The sequence below is a fragment of the Lithobates pipiens genome, unplaced genomic scaffold, assembly GCF_037356315.1.
Source record: "Lithobates pipiens isolate NorthernLeopardFrog02 unplaced genomic scaffold, aLitPip1_a1.2 Scaffold_3, whole genome shotgun sequence".
Taxonomy (NCBI): domain Eukaryota; kingdom Metazoa; phylum Chordata; class Amphibia; order Anura; family Ranidae; genus Lithobates; species Lithobates pipiens.
The window spans coordinates 179,086,040-179,107,640 of NW_027507790.1; the positions used below are offsets into that span (position 1 = coordinate 179,086,040).

The window sequence follows — 21,601 nt, forward strand, 5'->3', positions numbered from 1 at the left end:
TACAATGAAATCAGCAGGCAAGGCAAGGCAAGGCAAGAAAAGAGCAGCAGGCCCGGTCATGGAAATTAATGACCACTCGGCAACTCCTCCTCAGTGTTTTGTACTTAATTAGAGAGATTGGCACCAATGCCAGTGTCAGACATGCATACTCATTCACGCTAACGTGCATTAGTGCGAGTTGGTGCATACTGTATACATGCAAACAAGTGCACAAAGCCGAAACCCTGTGTAGTGAACCACAGTTTGTAATATGTCTATGTGCAGGTCTTCGGGCATGGCCATACGCTCAATCATCCTCCTGACAGGTGTGGGGGAAATTGAGTATCCTTCAGAGCCATGACTTCATGAACTGTAAGAATGATTGCAAGCCAGGTCATCCTGTCCAACAGCAGTACCTGACCTCATAAATGCTGTTTTGGCCAATTGGGCACAAATTCCCACAGATACACTCTAAACTTTTGTGAAAAGACTTCCCAAGTAAAAAGAGAAAGGGCTACTTTATATTAATGCTCTTAGCTTTGGAATGGGATGTCTAATATACTTTTCTAGGTGTGATAAACAGGTGTAAACAAATATTTGGCCCTATTGTGTATATTGGATGCAATATGCAGTTTCTTCACCTTAGTTGTACCTACCTTCAGCTCTTATCTCTTCATTACAATTGATTTGTACATCCTAACAGCAAGACATTTTACAAGTTATTATTTGCATGTGATTATTTACAATTACTTGCACTTCCTTGCATCAGTTAAATGATACCTTTGTGTGACAGGTTCATCTCGATGAAGTTTAAGGCGGTGGTGTTCCAAGATTCTCTGTTTGAGAGATGTTACTTTGAAGATGTCACATCACTGAACACATACTTTAGGAATTGCACCTTCAGAGACTCACATTTTGTGAACACAGGTAGGGCTTCATGATTTAAAGGAAGTTGCTAAAATGACTCATCTTACCTGTGATTTCTTTTTTTCTGCACAGCTGGTAGTTGAGATTATTTCAGTAAATACTGTAATTTATCACTATAGCACACTGTTATGGGGCTTCTCTGCTGGAGTGGACAGCACAGCTTCCGTTTATGAATGTTACAAATTCCACCCATTATAAGGGTGGAACATGTAGCATGTTCCAGCATCTGCACCTTCCCCCGCCCCCCCCCCCCCATTGTGACAGCGGGTGCGGGCATCATCCCGGTATACCCCCCGGAAGCCGAGTACGCAGATCTGCGTACGCTCGGCAGGAAGGGGTTAAATATGTATGTTTCCTTTATAAGGATTATTTGCAGTGGAGATCCTCTCAAATAAACGCATCAGCAGATGGAGAAAAAAGAAGAACGGGGGAAACCAATAGTGAAGTATATAAAACGAGTATTTATTCTTTTACAGCAAAAATAAGGTACTCACATAAAGCAGTTTAAAACAGCGTAAAACATGAACGTTCAGAGCAGCTAGCTTGTGGCCTGACGTCATCTCTGGTGCCCGTCTATTCCGGCGCACATTGTCATGATCACGTGACCTCATCAGATTTCCCACATGAGGTCACATGAAAAGATAAATGGGAGGTGTGTACTCACTTTTGTGAGATTATATGTATATATATATATATATATATATATATATATATATATATATTGTACAGGACGCCAAGGTTGGGTCCTGGTTGGGTGCTATGTAGCATCTGTATTTGGATTGTGGTCCCTTTAAGGGAAGTGTGTGAGTATTCAGGGGGTCATTTGAGATGGGTGAGGAATTCATGTTAACAAGAGGACTGACTCGCAGACCTCTCTGTGTTAGTAGAGAGGCAGGCCTGTACTGGCCATCGGGACTACCGGGAGATTCCCGGTGGGCCGCTTGGCTCAGTGGGCCGCTGGGCCGGTTGTCAGTTTGAGTTTATATTGTGCTTTTTATAGTTAACGCCGGCAGCGGCCGCGGCTGCTGCTCCGCTACAGTAACTGGGCCGGCACACAAGTACCTCCCTGGGGACGCTGCCACTCCCTCCCCTAACATTACTGGCAGCCTCCTTGTCCCAGCGCCGTGACGTCACACGCGGCCGGAGGGCGGAGGCGGCCCGGGGATATGGGAGGAGCCCGAGCTTAGCCGCCTGGCCTGGGAGTGAAGAGAAAGCGCCGCCGAGGAGGAACGAGGAACCAGAACGAGAACATTGCTCCACAGCTCCAGGACTCCACTCCAGACAGCAGCACAGACAGGGTCAGGGTCCAGGGACAAAGAAATCCATCACCTCACCAGTGTCATCAAGTAAGCACTAAATAATATAATCAACTGCAGGCTGCATGGCATGTGATATCTGTAATATGCAGCAGGGTGGGGGGAGGGGGTAGGGGTAAATGTACTGCCACTGTCCATGGTAATTGATTAACCACTTACAGACCGGACCATTTTGCTGGCCAAAGACCAGACCCCTTTTTGCGATTCGGCACTGCGTCGCTTTAACTGACAATTGCGCGGTCGTGCGACGTGGCTCCCAAACAAAATTGACGTCCTTTTTTTCCCACAAATAGAGCTTTCTTTTGGTGGTATTTGATCACCTCTGCGGTTTTTATTTTTTGCGCTATAAACAAAAATAGAGCGACAATTTAGAAAAAAACGCATTATTTTTTACTTTTTGTTATAATAAATATCCCCCAAAAATATATAAAAAAACATTTTTTTCCCTCAGTTTAGGCCGATACGTATTCTTCTACATATTTTTGGTAAAAAAAATCGCAATAAGCGATTATTGATTGGTTTGTGCAAAAGTTAGAGCGTTTACAAAATAGGGATAGTTTTATAGCATTTTTATTAATAATTTTTTATTATTTTTGTTTTACTAGTAATGGCGGTGATCAGCGATTTTTTTATTGTGACTGCGACATTGTGGCGGACACATCGGACATTTTTGACACATTTTTGGGACCATTGTCATTTATACAGTAATCGCTGCTATATAAATGCAGTGATTCCTGTGTAAATGACACTGGCAGTGAAGGGGTTAACCAGTGGGTGGCAGTGTAGGGGTTAAGTGTTCCTAGGGGCGTGTTGCTAACTGTGGGGGGGTTGGGCTTTCATTTAGTGAACACTGATCTCTGCTCCAATCACATGGAGCAGAGATCAGCGTCACTAGTTGCTAGGCAGAATGGAGAAATGCTGTTTACACGGCATTTCCTCCATTCAGCCGTCCCGTGAGACGATAGCGGGTATGCCCGCGGCGATCCAGTCCGCGGGACCCGCGACCGGACTCACGGTGGTCCTGACCGGCACTGGTCGGGAACCGGTTAATAATTTATTTTTTTGCACAATTGCGTATAGTTTATATACTGTTTTTGTGTGTGTTTGCAAAATTAAAGTGGGCCGGTCTGGATGAAGTCCAGGGCCAAATTTTTGTCCCAGTCCAGCCCTGTAGAGAGGTATTTGGGACCCAAAATTTTGGAGACCCGGAAGTGATATTTGGGTAAGAAAAGGGCCTCCTCTCCTAACTACAGGGACTCCAGTCCCCACAAGGTTAAAAGCCACAGGAAGCAGCACTTAAAACAGGAAGCAGTATTAGGTATGATGGTGTGTGACAGTGAGTAGGAGTGGAGAGAGACACCTGTTTGGAGTGCTGCACACTGGCTAGAAGCTGCCAGATAGCCAGACTGGGACGGTGCTAAGCCTGGGGTAAAGTCTCATCAATGAACTGTGTATTTTCTTATACTTTGGTTATGCTGTTTTGTGCTGAAGACAAGCAGACTTTTGTGTTGCATCTTGTTTTGCTGCTGCAAGCATTTATTTATTTTAAAGAGACAGTTTATCTATTGCATGTACTGGGTGAAATCAGTTCAGGCACTGCAAGCAGCAGGAAAAAACATGGAGGAGGTCAAAGAAAATTTATATTAATTCCACCGTATGTGAGCACAGTGAAATTCACTATATTGGTAATATCCCTACACCTCTGATGGTGAATATCAGTCCAAAGTGTATAAAACCAAAAAAAGTCCCAACTATAGGAGTGTGATACAAAAAACTGAGCAGAAAAATTCAACCACAGGTGTAACTCTTAAAATGAGAAGAATAGCCTGAAGCACCACCACCATAGACAGGAAGAGCCTTACCAGATGATGTTGACTTGAAAATTCTTATACCTCACAAGTCATAAACAGCTTGTTATTCAATATGCCCAATGGATACAGCTGGTCCTAGATTCAAGGCGGTTGGGCAACATCAACAATCAAAACATCAATAGAAGGCATAGGGGGTAAACCGTTACTTCATATGGAAAACAGAGGCTTGGTACGACATGCGTAATATAATAGAAAAAACTTGCATAGCGTGATACCATTTAAAAGTAGTATTTAAGAAATGTTAAAAGTGAACACACACATATAGATGATCAAAGATAGGCTTATCATAGATAAGTACAGGTACATGACCTACCTACTAGCATAGCTCATGTACCTGTACTTATCTATGATAAGCCTATCTTTGGGGAGGGCATCATCAAACGGAGGGTGGAGGAGTGCAAGTTCTTACAGCTATGTGGTGTCGTCATGGAGGAGTGGAAGACTCCAGTGGCAACTTGTGAAGCTCTGGTGAACTCCATGCTCAAGAGGGTTAAGGCAGTGCTGGAAAATTATGGTGGCCACACAAAATATTGACACTTTGGGCCCAATTTGGACATTTTCACTAAAGGGTGTACTCATTTTTGTTGCCCGGTTTAGACATTAATGGCTGTGTGTTGAGTTATTTTGAGGGGATAGCAAATTTACACTATTATACAAGCTGTACACTCACTACTTGTAGCAAAGTATAGTTTCTTCAGTGTTCTCACATGAAAAGATATAATAAAATATTTACAAAAATGTGAGGGATGTGCTCACTTTTGTGAGATACTGTATATTATATATATATATTGGAGACATGTCCTTGCCCACATGACTGGGAGAGTTGGGGCAGCTAACCAAGTCAGTAGAAGACAGATAGCTAAGGGACTGAAGAAGGATTTGCAAGTCTCTGGAAAAGTGAAAGAGCCCAGAGAGCTAGGAGAAAACTATCTAGAGGCCAGGAGTGGGCCCATGTAGCAAGGTGCTGCAACTAAAGGAGTGAAAAAAGAGAGCCAGGGAACTGGGTTTGAAGCAACCTGACAAGACTAGTGGTGCTGCTAAAGCATAGCCAGGTGGCTCGCCATTTTTTGGTTGATGGTTTTCTTTGTGAAGCTGAAACCCTTGTTTGGGCAACCTTAGTTGAATTTTTATTTGTATTTTTCAATAAACGTGGTCCAGAAAGCCTTACATACAATTCGGACTGGCACAGCTCATTGAAAACGCATCTACTACACTGAACTTAATAACACCAGTATCACACTATATAGTATGTATACCGTATATACAGTATATACTTCATTTATTTATATAAATATCATAATTCCTTGTGGTGCCTTACTGCACAAAGTATTATAGTGCATAATAAAATGACTAGACCAAATGACATAAACTAGTAAATACAATCATTTAGCATAATGTGGCAATATTGAGAAACCCTAGGAGAGTCCTGTCTGTATGAACTTATATAACATATATATATTTTTTTTTTTTATGCATCAGCACACATTTTTCTGTACATCATTGTTTTTTTTTTTTTTTTTTTTTTACCATGCTAGTAAATAGCTGCCTATATGGATTTGTCGCTTTGACTGGGAAATCAAATACCTCCCAAGACACTGTGTATACAGCACATTTGTAGCAGAATTAAATTCTCTTCTATAATCACCTACAGCTGTGGACTACAATCTCATAGAAATATATATATTTTCAAATACCGTAGCCAGATTTTTTTTTATATAAACATAGATAAAAGGACTTCAGAAAAATAGTGTAGACACAGCAAACAGTTTATGTTTTTATTACTGCAGCAACTGTCTTTCCACCCAAACCTGCCTGGAATACATGAACATAGTGCCACCTACTGTACATCAGAAGAGTAAAATGGATTTGACTTTGATACAGAGCTAGGTACATTTAACAATCAGTTACTTGGGTTTAATTAAATAGCCATTTTTAGCATATAGCTTATGTACATAAATTCTAGTTAATACCAAAAAGGGTGTGACCATGCACACTTGTCCCTTTGCTTTATGCTATTTGAAAGGAAAAGGCATCTTCTGTTGCATCATGAGTTGAGCATGTTTGTGGTCCAGACCTGCACAACTAAGAGAACTACAGAGCTACAGAGGGGTACCACAGTCTGGATGAAATTTTTTATTATTAAATTATTTAATCCACGTGGCTAAGAAAGTCATGGGGACTTATTTTACAGAAGTTGTTATTTTTCTAAAGTAATAAAGTTTTAATCTTTGTGGTCTGGTTAGATGCCAGTAGTCCCCAAAGATGAACTCTCAAGGTCATGAACAAATAGAGAATCATAGCATAGAATGAAGAATAAAGAATAAATAATACTGCCATCAATAATTGGTTTTAAGCAAGAGTCTAGAAGAGATAAAATAAACCTGCTTGCAGATGCTGCATTGCTTTTCTTGGGAGATTGCCAGCATACCTTATTTTTCTTAATGCAACTAATAGCACTCTTTGGGGAGTTCTCAGACTTCAGCATAAATTGGGATACATCTGTTCTACTCCCATTAGATCTTTTAACAGTAAAGGCCCATACACACGATCAGACTTTTTGACAACAAACATGCAAATTAGCTGTTTTGGAGCAACATCCGACCGTGTGTACGCTCCATCGGACAAACTTTTTTGGTTTTCATCGGACATTTGTTGGCTGTGCGAACGGACAAACTTTCTGGCAACAAAAGTCCGATGGAGCAAAGTCTGATCGTGTGTACAGAAAACCATAGGACTTTTGTACAAAGTACAAACAGGCATGCTCAGAACCAATGCAAAAGATCAGACAACAATACAGAAGTTGACCAAAGGTGGCGGTAAAGAGCAGAAAAACCACATGATTTGGTGAAAGTTGGCTGAAAAAGTCCTGCTGTGTGTATGCAATACAAGTTCAGGGCCGACGCCCTTTGTACAAAAATCCAAGGGAAAGTTTGTACAAAGTCCTATCGTGTGTATGAGGCTTTAGACACATTTAAACCTAAGTGCAATTATGAGAAGGTCTAATCTCTTTAAAATTATATGGGCACCTCAGTTGCTAAACATACTACATACAGTACTTTACTTGTGAGGATTACTAGAAAATTGACTGCCTCTGTAGAGAGAGACTTAATTTGGAGAAGAAAGCACACTCGTATTAAGCTTTCTACCCCACACTTGTCTAAGGATGCAGTGGATCTGGCTGTTCCACCCACCAAAATATATTTTATAGCATTGCAAAGCATTGCAAATTCAGCAAATGTCAGGTTGGGAAAAAGAGGATTTGACCAATACTATACAGGGTCTATTATTGTCTTGCTTTACTGAAACCCCCTTGAAGTGTTACTAAACCCATGACCCTGAATTCCCTATATCTGGTCTCCCTCAGTACACAGAACATAGAAATGCAATTATTTTAGTAAATATAAACTGTTAAATACATTTTCTCATCAGCGGTATATAACAGTCTTATGACTTCTGTCAGTGTTTGGTTAAAGCTTGGAGGAGGAGTTTTCATTCTACTCTGATTGTCCTGAGAGGCTGCAGGACCCAGACCTTCTGTCTGACCATGCTGATTTGCCCTGTGCTGATCACCCTCCCAAGAAGAAAAAAACTCTCTAACAATACACACAAAACTGAGCATGTGCAGAGTGCCCCCAGGGCTATGTACTGTCAGGAGATGGATTGGGGACAGTAAAAAATAGGGGAGGATCAGAGAAGAAAGGATCAAACAGCCTTTTTACACTTACACAATGCACAGGATTAATCCCAGTGAGTATAACAAGTATGCTTTACTGCAGTGTTTCTCAACTCCAATCCTCAAGTATCCCCAACTGGTTCTGTTTTGAGGATTTCCCTCAGATGAAACGGATGTGGTAATTACTAAGGCAGTGAAACTGATCAAATCACCTGTGCAAAATAATGGAGAGCCTAAAAACATAACCTGTTGGGGGTACTCGAGGACTGTAGTTGAGAAACACTGCTTTATTGCATATACAGACTGATTTCACTATGGTGGGTTTAGTAACACTTTAATTTCCCAACTGGAAACTGAAACCTTTGCTCTGCAGCGTGGGTATCCGACACTCCTTTTGCTTAATAAAATATGGGAAGTGGAAGATACATTGTGCATTATGGGATTCACACAATACATTTCCTTCTGGTCCAAATTGGTTAATGAGGAAATTCATACATTGAGGGGATTTAAATTGTGGTACGAGAAGGATATTAATTATATGCATCAAATGTATGTTGGCACTGTTGTTAAAATATACTTAGAATGTTAACATGAGTACAGTTCTTTCAATACTTACAACTTAGGCAGGCTTTGGTAGTCCAGTCTCACACCAGTCTCACCAGTCTCACACCCACAAATGATTTCTGCAGCAGAATCTAATGCTGCTATTGCTAGCACACACAAGCACCAAGAAGGGACTTATCTCTTAATTATATGGGATTCTCTATAACAAAATATGAATGCAAAATTCTGTCTTAAAAAAGTTGGGAGGAGAACTTAGGAACCCTACTGGAAGAACTATTTAAACAGGCATTTGCTATACTTATATTAGTGCCACTATCTCCTACACAAAGACTTACACAACTGTGTATTTTGCACAAGACCTATCACACCCCTACTAAATTCTTTCAGTGGCTGTGTAGGAACACTTCTAACTTCCCTAGATGTGATAGGGAACAAGCAGGTTTCATACATATGTTTTGAAGGTGCCCTAAATTGCACCGATACCCGAGGGATGTAGTGTCCTTTATCTACACAGTATATAACGTAACTATACCACTTGACCCTAAAGTGTGTTTACTGATTACCTTTAATGAAGATTCTATACTCAGTGAAACCCAAACCTCTGTCATCAGGTTGTTATACATATCTCACAAAATAATAGTTCAAAAATGGATATCTCCTCACCCCCAATGATTGGTAAATAGAAACATCAGGTCAACAATACAATTTCATGGGAAAAACTGCTGTTCCAGCACAAAAACTGCCCCAAAAGATTGAAAATCTATGGAATCCCTGGTTAGCGATGTCAGGACTCCCCTAATTTGCATAGATAGCGCAAATAATTTTTTCATCTCTGCCTTAACTGTGTCTTATTCATGCTGTGATTTAAAGCAGAACTCCAACTTTTCTTTCCCAAAACAACAGATACATTGTGCATGTAAATAAATCACAACTCCAGTGTCATTTTATCTGTATCTTACCTCCTTTAGCTGTAAAAGGCAGGTTTCTGTGTCTGTGATGTCACTCCGTTTCCTGGCTTCCTGTTCTCTGACTTCCTGTTTCCTTCCTTTACCAATCCTGATACTACATGTGCCACCATGCCTTCAGCCTCTGTAGTTTCAGGGAGGGTTCAGGCTCTGGGAGGGTGTGATTTGTGAGGCAAGACTTGGGAGGTTTGGACTCTTCCTGTAGGTGTGACTGGGTGGGATTAAATGCTAATTAGGAAGTGTTCAATCCCTTCCTCCATCAGAGCTGTGAAGGAAGTTACATCATTTGTACATTCTGAAAGACTACTGAGACGTGTGTTCTAGGCTAGAGATGCTGCAGGATGTGGCTGGACTGTACATTCAGACTATACAGACTGTCACATGGTACAAAGTCACAACTAAATGCAGAATATCAGGAGATCTGCAGACAACAGAGCAACATGATACAGAGGTATGATCTATGCTGGGACGGATCATTCCATTCAGTTGTAGTGAATAGAAAGTTAGAGTTCAGCTTTAAGCTGGTGTATAGCATCAAGTTGAACGTTAAAAGGTAATAAACTATTTCAGGTAAAGAGTAAGTAAGAGATGATAGAATCTTTGCTAATAATGTTTTCTTTTTTATTGATTTCTTGAGCATGTACAGGAGCAAATGTAGCTGTATGGTTCACACTTTTACATGCGCAGGCTGTATCCATTGATTGATGATATTATGTGCTGTGAACAAATGTGCTATGTCATTGAAATTCAAAAATTCCCTAGTTCACTGTCGTTTATCTGTAATAACATCACAGAACCTTGTTGTTTGTTTGTTTGTTTGTTTGTAAGTAAAAAAATAACACACAATTGTGCATCTAACAAAGCAATAATAATGATCTGGTTTAAAACAAAATGAATACTGGTTAATAAATGCATATTTAGATATCCTGCTTTGGCTTTGCATGAGCTGTCAATGAATTTCAGAAGTGTCCATGTTTATTGAATGCCTTCCTGCTTCTCTGCCCCTCCCCATATAGCAGCTCCATTTCTGGGAGGTACACTAACACAACCCACGCCTCCCCCTCCCCCCGTTTACTGAGCAGGGCTATGAGGAGCGCTCTAAGTTCTCCTATTCCCCCTCAAGCGGGTTTAGCTGGATCAACAGATATTGGGCATGTTGTCATTATGTATCTTTGTCACCTGGGGGACATGGGCAAGAAGTAAAATGTTTAGTGACACTTCTTTAATAGTGCTTCCCTAAAATTGTATGTTCAGCCAAAATGATTTTTCATTTTTGGATAGAGTAGGGAAAGGGTAGCATATCTGTCTTTCTTTTTTTTCTGTGCCCCTGCTGGTTAGATTTGCCCCATCTATCTTTTCTGGTTATTTTTGTGACGACTCAAGGACTAAAAATGATGGAAAATGTCAAAATCTGAGTAGACCAGAACAGGAAGTAAGTAGAAATATTCCAGTGAGGACACTTGTTCCGGTAATAACTATCTTAAGTGAGGATTTCTCTTAATACCTATTTTTTCTATGGGATAGACGATGAATGGAAATTTTCTTCTCTGCTCTATCCAAAACCAAAAATTGCCTTTAGATACACTTTAACTATTGATTGTTTATTTGCTTAGAATTACAAAATGTTTTTTTTTCCCCATCAAATCAGTGTACATTTATATACTGTAGACACACTGTACATTCTGAGTTTTGATACAGATTGTATTTACTTTTGTTTCCTCAGATCTTGAAAAATACAAGTTTACTGACAGCGAACTTATAAACTGCACCTTTGGTAATATGAAGGTCGGATGTCAGATCACCTTTGACGATGATTACAGTGCCTATTGGATCTACTTTGTGAATTTCCTGGGCACCTTAGCTGTTCTTCCAGGCAATATTGTATCAGCTCTTCTAATGGACAAGATTGGCAGGTTAACAATGCTTGGTATGTTGACAACAACGACTTTGCTACTACTAGGGAGACACTTTTACATACCCCACACTTCAAGGATTGCAGCTTTTGGATCTTGCTTTGTCCCAGTATATACAACAACCCACGAAACCATTTCATTCTCTTGTTTGTCTTGCTTGCTGTATATCCTTACGATTAGGCAATTTGTGCACAGCGCGTCAAAGTTTCTTCTTTGATGTCTGTTCACCTGTGCATGTCTGTGCATCCCAACAATAAAATATATAGTCAGCAAGACAAGACAGGTTACTGGAAATTTGTTGCAAAGTCTGAGTATGTTGTATCTGTAATGAAATCACTTTATTATCCACAGTTGAAGAGGTTCTTCTTGCTTCAATTGTGCAGCCGGCAGTAGTTTAGGGTGACTACAGCTGCCGGACACTAGCAACCAGGGGCTGATGTAAATGGAAACAATCGCCAACTCCAATTTTACTATTTTTGATTTTCAGATTTTTTTTAAATTGTCCAGTATTTGTATTTACTGACACATTCTATACATTTAATATCGTATAGGATATGCGTAATGATACGTGCGTAGGTGCGTTGCAGTGCGTTTTTTATTCAAATTGTACTTGTGCCACAATGCACACAAAATGATGCATGGTGTCTTGTACTTTGAAAAAATGTATGCTTTGAGGTGCATCTCAGCCAACTTATTTTGAATGGGTTGTTTAATGCAGCATGGCTCAAATGCATTCTGATGTGAATGGGCTCCAGGCCATATGCTGTGCCTACTGCAATACGCTCATTAAAGTAAAACTTTCAGAAGAGTGAAGAATCAACTCAATCCCATGCTAGAGGACTTATAATGGCTGAAAACTCTCACTGTCGCCCTCTACAGTCTCTCTAACAGCCCCACCCTTACCCAAGTGCCATATCGGCCATCAAATTGGGGCAAAATCAGGCTGTTTGTGGGTATTCTATCAAAACATTTTTTTTACAGAAGTCATACTAATAATTTAGAATTTTCTATCAGATCAGACTTGACATATGTCCATAATAATGTACTAGACATTATTACACTGTTAATTATCTGCTTGCTGATTGTGACTTTGACTGGAAAAATTGCACACCTAACAAAAGACAAACGAGAGTTACTGACAGGTACATTTGACCTGCTTATAGTGGGTTTTGCATAGACTTGTTTGGCAATAAAAAAAAAAAACTGTGAGGAGAACTAAATCCTGTTAACAGGCCATTTCTGTCTATTTGTTCTGCCTAGAGAAACTAAGGGAAAAGGAGCTTACACAGGCTAGGGACTCTCTCACTGCCCCATATGACAGCACTTGGATGCCTAATCAACCAACCACTAAGCACCAGCATTTTCACACAGGAAGAAAGGTGGTGGGTTACATTCTCTCCATACATGAAAATACCAGGCGTATACATTTGTTTCCCTAGCAAATAGGATAGCAGAGGAGTAAAAAAATAAAAATAAGCTACTTAAATACAGCTGAATAAGCTACTTGGATGAGCGGTGAAACATCTTCAACGTTATATGTGAATAATTGTAACTAACTGCTACTAGGTATACTGTGACCTGGGTAAATGAGATCTATTATAGACATATCTACCTATAGTTTTTGCTGTATATCTCTTTCTAGCCTGCTGCCCATGTCCATCTTCATATACAACTGAAATGTCCCCAGTGAAATAACCAGACATGTCTGGAATCTGGGGGTGGTTCCTGCTTCTAAGGGATGTCCTTAGTTGATTATAACCATAGGCTATTTTCCTTAGTTGATTATAACCATAGGCTATTTTTTACAGTGTATGTATAGCCTAAACTGTTTTTTGTTTCAGTTTTGGATAGAGTAATAAAGTGTTGCAACCCCTATCAAATTATTTTTTGCAGACCCTGTCCATATCCATATGAGGAGCTTTCCTTTCACTTCCTGTCTTGGAGACACTACAGGCAATGAGATGCAATCTCCCCAAAGTGAAGCAAAGTCCCACCTCATGCAGTTGTCCCCTTCTGCTCTCATGACAACTCTAAAATTATTTTTTTTTATATCTGAAAAGTATGGTGTGCATTTGTATTCAGGCCCCTTTACTCTGATACCCCTAACTAAAAGCTAGTGGAACCATTTGCCTTCATAACTCACCTAATTAGTAAATAAAGTCCACCTGAGTGTAATTTAATCTCAGACTAAATACAGCTATTCTGTGAAGCCCTCAGGGGTTTGATAGAGAACATTGGTGAACAAACAGCATCATAAAGGCCAAGGAACACACCAGACAGGTCAAGGATAACCTTGTCAAGAAGTTTAAAGCAGGGTTAAGTTATAAAAACATATTTCAAGCTTTAAAAATCTCACATAACACTATTCAATCCATCATCTGAAAATTGAAAGAGTATGGCACAACTGCAAACCTACCAAGACATGGCTGCCCACCTAAACTGACAGGCCGGGCAAGGAGAGTATTGATCAGAAAAGCAGCCAAGAGGACCATGGTAACTCTGAAGGAGCTGCAGAGATCCACAGCTCAGGTGGGAGAATCTGTCCACAGGACAACTATTATGCACCCCAATCTGGCCTTTATGGAAGAGTGGCAAGAAGAATGCCATTGTTGAAAGAAAGCCATAAGAAGTCCCGTTTGCAGTTTGCGAGAAGCCATGTTGGGAACACAGCAAACATGCAGAAGAAGATGCTCAGGTCAGATGAGACCAAAATGTAACTTTTTGGCCTAAAAGCAAAATGCTATGTGTGGCGGAATACTAACACCGTGCATCATCCTCGACACCCCATCCCCACTGTGAGACATGGTGGTGGCAGCATCATGTTGTGGGGATGCTTCTCTTCAGCAGGGATAGGGAAGCTGGTCAGAGTTGATGGGAAAATGGATGGAGCCAAATACAGGGCAATCTTAGAAGAAAACCTGTTAAGAGTCTGCAAAAGACTTGAGACTGGAGTAGAGGTTCACCTTCCAGCAGGACAATGACCCTACACATACAGCCAGAGCTACAATGGAATGGTTTAGAGCAAAGCATATTCATGTGTTTGGCCCAGCCAAAGTCCAGACCTAAATGTAATTGGGAATCTGTGACAAGAATTGAAAATTGTTGTTCACAGATGCTCTCCATCCAATCTAACAGAGCTTGAGCTATTTTGCAAAGAAGAATGGGCAAAAATCTCACTCTCTAGATGTGCAATGCTGATAGAGACATCCCCAAAAAGACTTGCAGCTGTAATTGCAGCAAAAGGTGGTTCTACAAAGTATTGACTCAGGAGGGCTGAATACAAATGCACACCACACTTTTCACATATTTATTTGCAAAAAATGTTGAAAACCATTTATCATTCTACCACTTCGCATTTATGTGCCACTTTGTGTTGATCTATCAAATAAAATCCCAATAAAATACATTTACATTTTTGGTTGTAACGTGATAAAATGTGGAAAATGTCAAGGGGTGTGAATACTTTTTCAAGGCACTGTATATATTAGTGAATCGAGTCTGTTGACCTTAAGGGCCCTTTCACACTGGGGAGTTTTTCAAGCGCTTTGCGTTAAAAAAAAGCACCTGAAAGGCTCAAGAAAAATGCTACCCTTTAAACTCAATAAATGTTTTCACACTGGGGCGATACACTTTCATTGCGGTGAAAAAAATTCTGCTTGCAGCATCTTTGGAGCATGTTTGGGGCGCTAACAAAACTGCGCCAAAAATGCTCCACCCCATTGAAATGAATGGGAACGGTATCAAAAACGCCATGGAAACTCCCTCAAAACGCTCCTGCTAAGCGTTTTTTGGTGCAGTTTTTGAGTCACGTGTCCTTTGTGAGTTGTAAGCCAGAGGTAGGAATTGAGTATTCTCAACACATCTGAGAACTGAAAATTAAAAAGTATGAGACGTGCCAAAAAAGCTTTGTTAATGCAATGTGTTTATTACTGTGTATTGTGCAGGCGGTTCTATGGTACTTTCTGGTATCAGCTGTTTCCTCCTATGGTTTGGTACCAGTGAGTCTATGATGGTGGGAATGCTGTGTGTATATAACGGTCTTACTATTTCGGCTTGGAACTCCCTAGATGTAGTCACTGTGGAACTATATCCAACAGATAAACGGTAAGTATCACACAGAACAATGCTATATGGGCACTGAAGGAAAAGCTTTACTATTTATTGATCTGAATCTAGTTCAGGAGAAATTACACAAATCAATATTGATAAAGGTTTGACTTCACTAAGGCTGTTTTTCCATCTCCTTAGACTCCTTCATTCAATTTTAGAAACAGCTGGTGTTTTGTTATGAGTGATTGGTTCTACAACCCTGATAGATTTTTTAATTATCGGGAAGCATAATTGGCATCAGGCTTTCAAAACGGGCCAGAAAAAAATTAACTGTCACAATCTATCAAACTAGCTCCAAACGTCCATCGTCTGGCACAGCTGCAGAGCTACAGAATAAAAAAGCTTTATATTACGGGTATAGGGTAGAAAATAGAAAAATGAACATTTTTAATAAAAAGTGTATTTGTTAAAGTGACACTAAACTCTGGTTTAAAAAAAAATGATATTCAAATATGTATTCCCGACTCAAAAAGTACCCTCTATTGCTCTTAGCCTCCTCCAAATCTCCTTTTGTTATTGCTGCTGTGATCCGACTTCCTGTTAGTAGGTGGCTACATTCCTTTCACCGTGGTCCCACTTTATTTAGGAACGTAGCCACCCTCTCTTGTTTTCTGTCGAGATGGTCTAGGAACTGTGGACCATGGTCTATGGGATTTGTAGTGTGCATAGAGCATTGAACATGAGTACAACTTAAGCCTCGTACACACGATCGGATTGTTGGCCAACAAAACCGTGTACTTTTGTCCCAAACTTTTTGTATACACACGGCCACACAATTGTTGGCCAACAAACACGAACGTAGTGACGTACTACGTTGTTTTTCAGCTCTTTAGCGTCACCCTTTTGGCTCCTCCTGCTAATTTCGTGTTAGTAGAAGTTTGGTGAGTGTTGATTTGCGCTTTTCCTTTCACGCTTTTTATTTCGCACTTTCCATTTCGCACTTTTCTGTTCACGCTTTTCAATTCACGCTTTTCAGTTTGTGCTTTTCGGTTTGTGCTTTTCGGTTGATTTCTGAATGGCCATTCGTCAACCAGACATGTTTTGCAGAATCGGAGGAGATAAATGTGTTATTTATTATTGGCCTTGGAGTTATTGCTTTGACATTATTTTTTTGGTTGAATAATGATTTGATTTCGTAAATATTTTTGTATATTTTCTATATTTTTGGATGCATAGAATGCACTTTTTGGTTAAGTTATATTGGCAGAGAGCATGTCTAATTTTATTTGTTTTCTTTTTTTAATGCACAATAAAAATTGTGTAGAATAATACTTGGCTATGTGTTTTACTTTAAATGACAGTTTGGGAGTAGGCAGTTTCATAAAAAAAAAAAAAGGGAAACCAACATAGTTGTATGTTTGATCTTAAAAACTGCAGGATAATGGTGTTGTGGAAACTTGCCCAAATAAAAAACAATAAAACTCCATCAGTATCACCAGCAAATCATTTTCGTTATTATCCCATTAAAGAAGAAGAGAATTGTACGCTGCATTTCCAGATTTCATAATTTGTAACGAGCTCGTCCTTGCTTTCCGAGCATGCGTGTTTGTACTTTGGACTTTTGTCCAACAGACTTGTGTACACACGCTCGGAAAATCCGACAACAGACATTTGTCCACAGAAAGTTTTAAAGCCTGCTAGCCAACATTTGCTTGTGGAAAATCCGACGGATTTACCGCCAACAGCCTGTCATCGAACATTTCCCGTTGGAAAGTCCGATTGTGTGTACGAGGCTTAAGGTGCACTGCTGACTCTGTGCAAATGAGGGAGAAGAGGAGAGGCTCAGGAGCTTACAGAGAGCATTAGAGGAGGCAGAAAAACACAATAAGAAACAATTTTACGAAAAGTAGATTACAGGGCCATTTAGCAGTCGGTGTGCATGAATTATTTTTGGAGAATTAGGATTTAGTGTCACTTTAAAATTTACAAGAATAATGGGAGAGAGATTTGTGAGACTGCAGCTCCTATTATCTGTACTTTGTTGTCTTGTATTCTAAATATTGGTGCTACACTCCCTCTGCCGGATTCTCTATAGAAATACAGTGTGTGAAGAACGCCTTAACGTGTTTTTTTCCCCTTTTGCAGCCACATTTGAGAGAAGCCCACTATATTTTTTTTTATTTGTTCCCATTCGCATAGCATACTTAAAAAATAAATAAAAATATTTCCTACCTCGTGGCTGTCTGCAAGCATTTCTGAAGGATTCCAGAGTCAGTCTACCCCAATAGAAAGGCTAGAAAGGCTAAGGACAGGGAGCGTCTCCTTTCATTAATTTGCAATGCAAGAGGCCCGGCTTCTAAAGCATTAACCCCATTAGGACAGACAATGTTCAAAACTAGTTTACATCTGATAATGTGTTGTTTTGCCAGAACAGCACAGACAAGATTAAAGTGTTAATAAACCCCGGACCCTGCATTCCCTATATCTGGTCTCCCACGGTACACAGAACATGGAAATGCAATTATTTTAGTAAATATAAACTGCTAAATACATTTTCTCATCAACAGTTACAGCTCTGCAGCTCTCATTGTCCCTCTTATAACTCAGCCCCCCCCCCCACACCTTCCTGGCAAACTCTCGCAAGAGTGAGAGAGAGAGCTGTGCATGATGTCCTAATCTTAGGCTTTTTACCAGACAAGAAACAGGAAGTGGGCTTTATAAGGTATTTACTGTCAGAAACTAATGTTTCACTTTAAGGCTTGCAGGAGGGGTTTTCATTCTCCCCTGTCCTATGAGGCTGCATGACCCTGGACAGTGCTGATTGACCCTGTGCTGATCACATGGACACTCTAAAAAAAAACTTTCTAGCAACACACACCAAACCGAACATGTGTAGAGTGTCTCCATGGCTCTGTACTATCACTAGATGGGTTGGAGACAGTAAAAGAAGGGGAGGATCAGAAAACACAGGATCAAACAGCCTTTTAACACAATGTAGAAGATTAACCCCTTTGGCCCCTCAGTGAGTATAACAAGCATGCTTTACTGCATATACTGACTGATTTTACTGTTGTGGGTTTAGTTACACTTTAATTATATTAAACGGCTCCCAGCCTTTATGCTATTTAAATGGGAACATGTAACAAATATAAGGTACATTTTATCCCAATTTGGCTGCAAAAGTGGAAATACACTTTAAGGTTAAGTGATACCATTCCTTAGCATAAAAGGATGCTGTCAGAGGAGAAAATTTCTGGAACATTTTCAAAATGCTGGCAGATATCAAACCCACTCTAGTCCATCCAAGTCCACTCAATTTCATTTGACTTAATTCCCAAATGCGGGCTATTAAAAAAATGTCCCTTGCATTGGAGCTGCCCCTCCCTAATGTTCCATTCATTAGCCAGAGCCCTTGAAATAAAATGGAGCATGAGACCTTCTCTCTGCTCTCACCTTGTAGACCACTGCTAAGCGCCATTACATGAGGGGGGGCATTGGAGGTCATTAACCATGTATAAGCTCAAAAACAGGCCAGCACACAATGTATACATGGCTTTTAATTCAGGGCTAAAGTAAGCAGGGCAGTGGGGGAGAATATAGAAGGTGAGTGGGGAAGGGGCTGTCCAGAGAACCTTTTACTGCAGAGGGAAATCAGAAAATCCTTTAGGTCTTTGCGTCCAGCAAAGGGGTGTATAGTATCATACTTTAGTCATCTTATTGGCTGAGAGCTGACATATGCCATACCTCCCAAAATTTTGAGATGGGAATGAGGGACACCTACTAGCAAATGTATGTAGGCATAGGATACGCCCCCCCGCCACACCCCCTAAAAAAGGTTAATTAAATCCACAAGTGCTTTTTTTACCACTACTATTCCTTTATATTGGCTTTTAAAATGTACAAATGCAGCAATTTAGAAATTGGATGAAAGGTTTAGCAATAGGAAACACTTTTTGAAAGATAAAAAGTGCATTTTATATACAACTATATAGATTTAAAAAAATAAGGAACAAATGAGGTGGAATGAGGGACAGAGGGACATTGCTCCAAATTAGGGACAGTCCCTCGAAATCAGGAACAGTTGGGAGGTATGATACACTATATTACCAAATGTATTGGGACACATGCCTTTACAGGCACATGAATTTTAATGGGATCCAAGTCTTAGCCCATGAGGTTGAATATTGAGTTGGCCCACCCTTTGCAGCTATAACAACTTCAACTCTTTTGGGAAGGCTGTCCAAAAGGTTTAGGAGTGTGTCTATGGGAATGTTTCACCATACTTCCTGAAGCATATTTATGAGGTCAGGCACTGATGTAGACGAGAAGGCCTCGCCTCTGCTCTAATTCATCTCAAAGGTTTTCTATATTGGGTTGAGGTCAGAACTCTGTGCAGGCCAGTTAAGTTCTTCCACCCTAAACTCGCTCATCCATGTCTTTATGGAAAAGGAAAGGGCAATATGAATTGTGTCAAGAAACATATACAAAGCAATAATGTAACCTTACACTTGCCCTGTATGTTTCCTCCTTACAGATCCACAGGATTTGGCTTTTTGAATGCACTGTGCAAAGCAGCAGCTGTACTAGGAAACCTAATATTTGGCTCACTTGTTGGAATCACCAAAGCCATACCGATTCTCCTTGCCTCAACCGTGCTGGTCTGCGGTGGTCTGGTGGGACTTCGACTGCCGGACACAAGAAACCAGGTGTTGATGTAAACGGAAACAAAAGCCATATCCAATATTACTTTTTCTGATTTTTCTTCATAACAATCAACCTAAGAGATCCAAAATACTCAAAAAAATCATTCAGAAGCCCAGACACATTCTGTTCCCAAGATGTAGATGTTTTTTGCTGTGCTATGTATGTAGAACAAACGCTGTCTGACATACCCTGTTGTTACTTATCATTTTCACAAGCTTTAAATTGTGTGTTTCTTTTTATTATTTCATCATGTACATTCTTGAATGACCTTTTAAAAATGATACAGTATGTATATCTTGACAGAATACAGGCACAGTAAACAAGTTATAAATGGGGATAATTACAGAACAAATGAGCATGGAGAATTTAGCAAGCCCCCCACTCCCATCCAGTTGCCAAGAACTCTGCATGCTTCAGTAATAAATAGATCAGCTTTGAGCAGTATTGACACTACTAGCTATACTGCAGTGGCTACATGTCTAGGATCACAGAGGTAGATGGCACAGATGAACCTGCAGTAGGGGATCTAGATCTTCATGTGTATGAGTAGACTTCCAATGATCCATGCAGTGGGCAGAGATCCTGACAAACCTCTTCCAGCACAAGAAAAATACATTGAATCCCTTGAAGAATCAGTGTCAAGAATGTCTTACACTCAAGAATTCCAAAAAAAAGATGTCTTTAGCTCCAGGAGTGTCTTTCGCACCATAGAACTTTGACAGATCTGAGCTTTGCCCTTGCGTGGCAAAGCACAAGTTGGCTTTATTGTCCCCTTCCGCTGTATTACATGCTCACCCCTCTTTTGCTCCCACACAGATCTGTTCAGCTTCCAAGAGTGAGGAAATTCAGTTGATTTGCTCAAGTTGGAGCTTACATGGTGCTGAGGCCTTTCTCCCCACCCCATGTAATGGTGCTGAGCAAAGAGTCATAAAGAAGAAGGGAAAGGTTCACCTTCAGAGAAGGTATGCTGGGTAGAGGGCATTAAAATAAACTTGTTCCTTTGCAAAGCCCAGATCTGTTTTAAAGAATACTTTTGGGGTGAGCCCATAAATCATACCTCAAAACTTTGTTCATAGCGCTCCTTCCATCATTTTTGAAGGTAGTTCTGCACCTGCAAGATTTGAAATTTGGCCTAATATCCCTATTACAAGTGTTCCTCAATGAGATTTTTTTTTGCTTTGGCAAATACTTGAAAATAGATTCATGCTTGCAACTTAGAAAGCTGAACGTTCATTTTAATAAAGTTTAGGTTCTTTTCTTAAAACCAGTGTAATATTCATACCATAAATACTCATTCATTATTTGTATAATGTTTTTGTCTGTTGAGGGTTCAGAGGTACCAGGCAAGCAAGTAGAGGATCGCAAAGGCAAGTGTAGTGATGGAACCTATATGCCATCGGTGGCAATGAATGTCTCATGCCACAGTTCAGTTTTAAGGTGTCCTCCACATATCTAGATAAATAATATTATAAAGTCACAACTGTAGAACACCACATGCCCTGCACTGTTTTTTTGTGTTTTTTTAAGTGACAGTGAAACTTGAAAGCCACGGGGAGTCCAGGGACATCCAGTCATTGGGTAATTGTAATGTGTATGTACTATTTTGCACTAACACCCCTTCTACACATCAGGAAATAAA

At 40.2% G+C, this 21,601-nt stretch overlaps 1 protein-coding gene across 1 annotated transcript in view; it reads left to right on the plus strand.

Annotated features, from left to right (window-relative positions):
- Positions 1 to 21,224, plus strand: part of SV2C (synaptic vesicle glycoprotein 2C) — a 305,412-nt gene extending 284,188 nt beyond the window's left edge. The window contains exons 10-13 of the mRNA XM_077462561.1: positions 773 to 906; positions 11,019 to 11,222; positions 15,153 to 15,312; positions 19,793 to 21,224. Coding sequence (XP_077318687.1) covers positions 773 to 906; positions 11,019 to 11,222; positions 15,153 to 15,312; positions 19,793 to 19,976 — 682 coding nt within the window. The 3' untranslated portion in view covers positions 19,977 to 21,224. The remainder of the gene's footprint in view (positions 1 to 772; positions 907 to 11,018; positions 11,223 to 15,152; positions 15,313 to 19,792) is intronic.
- Positions 21,225 to 21,601: the final 377 nt, after the last annotated feature.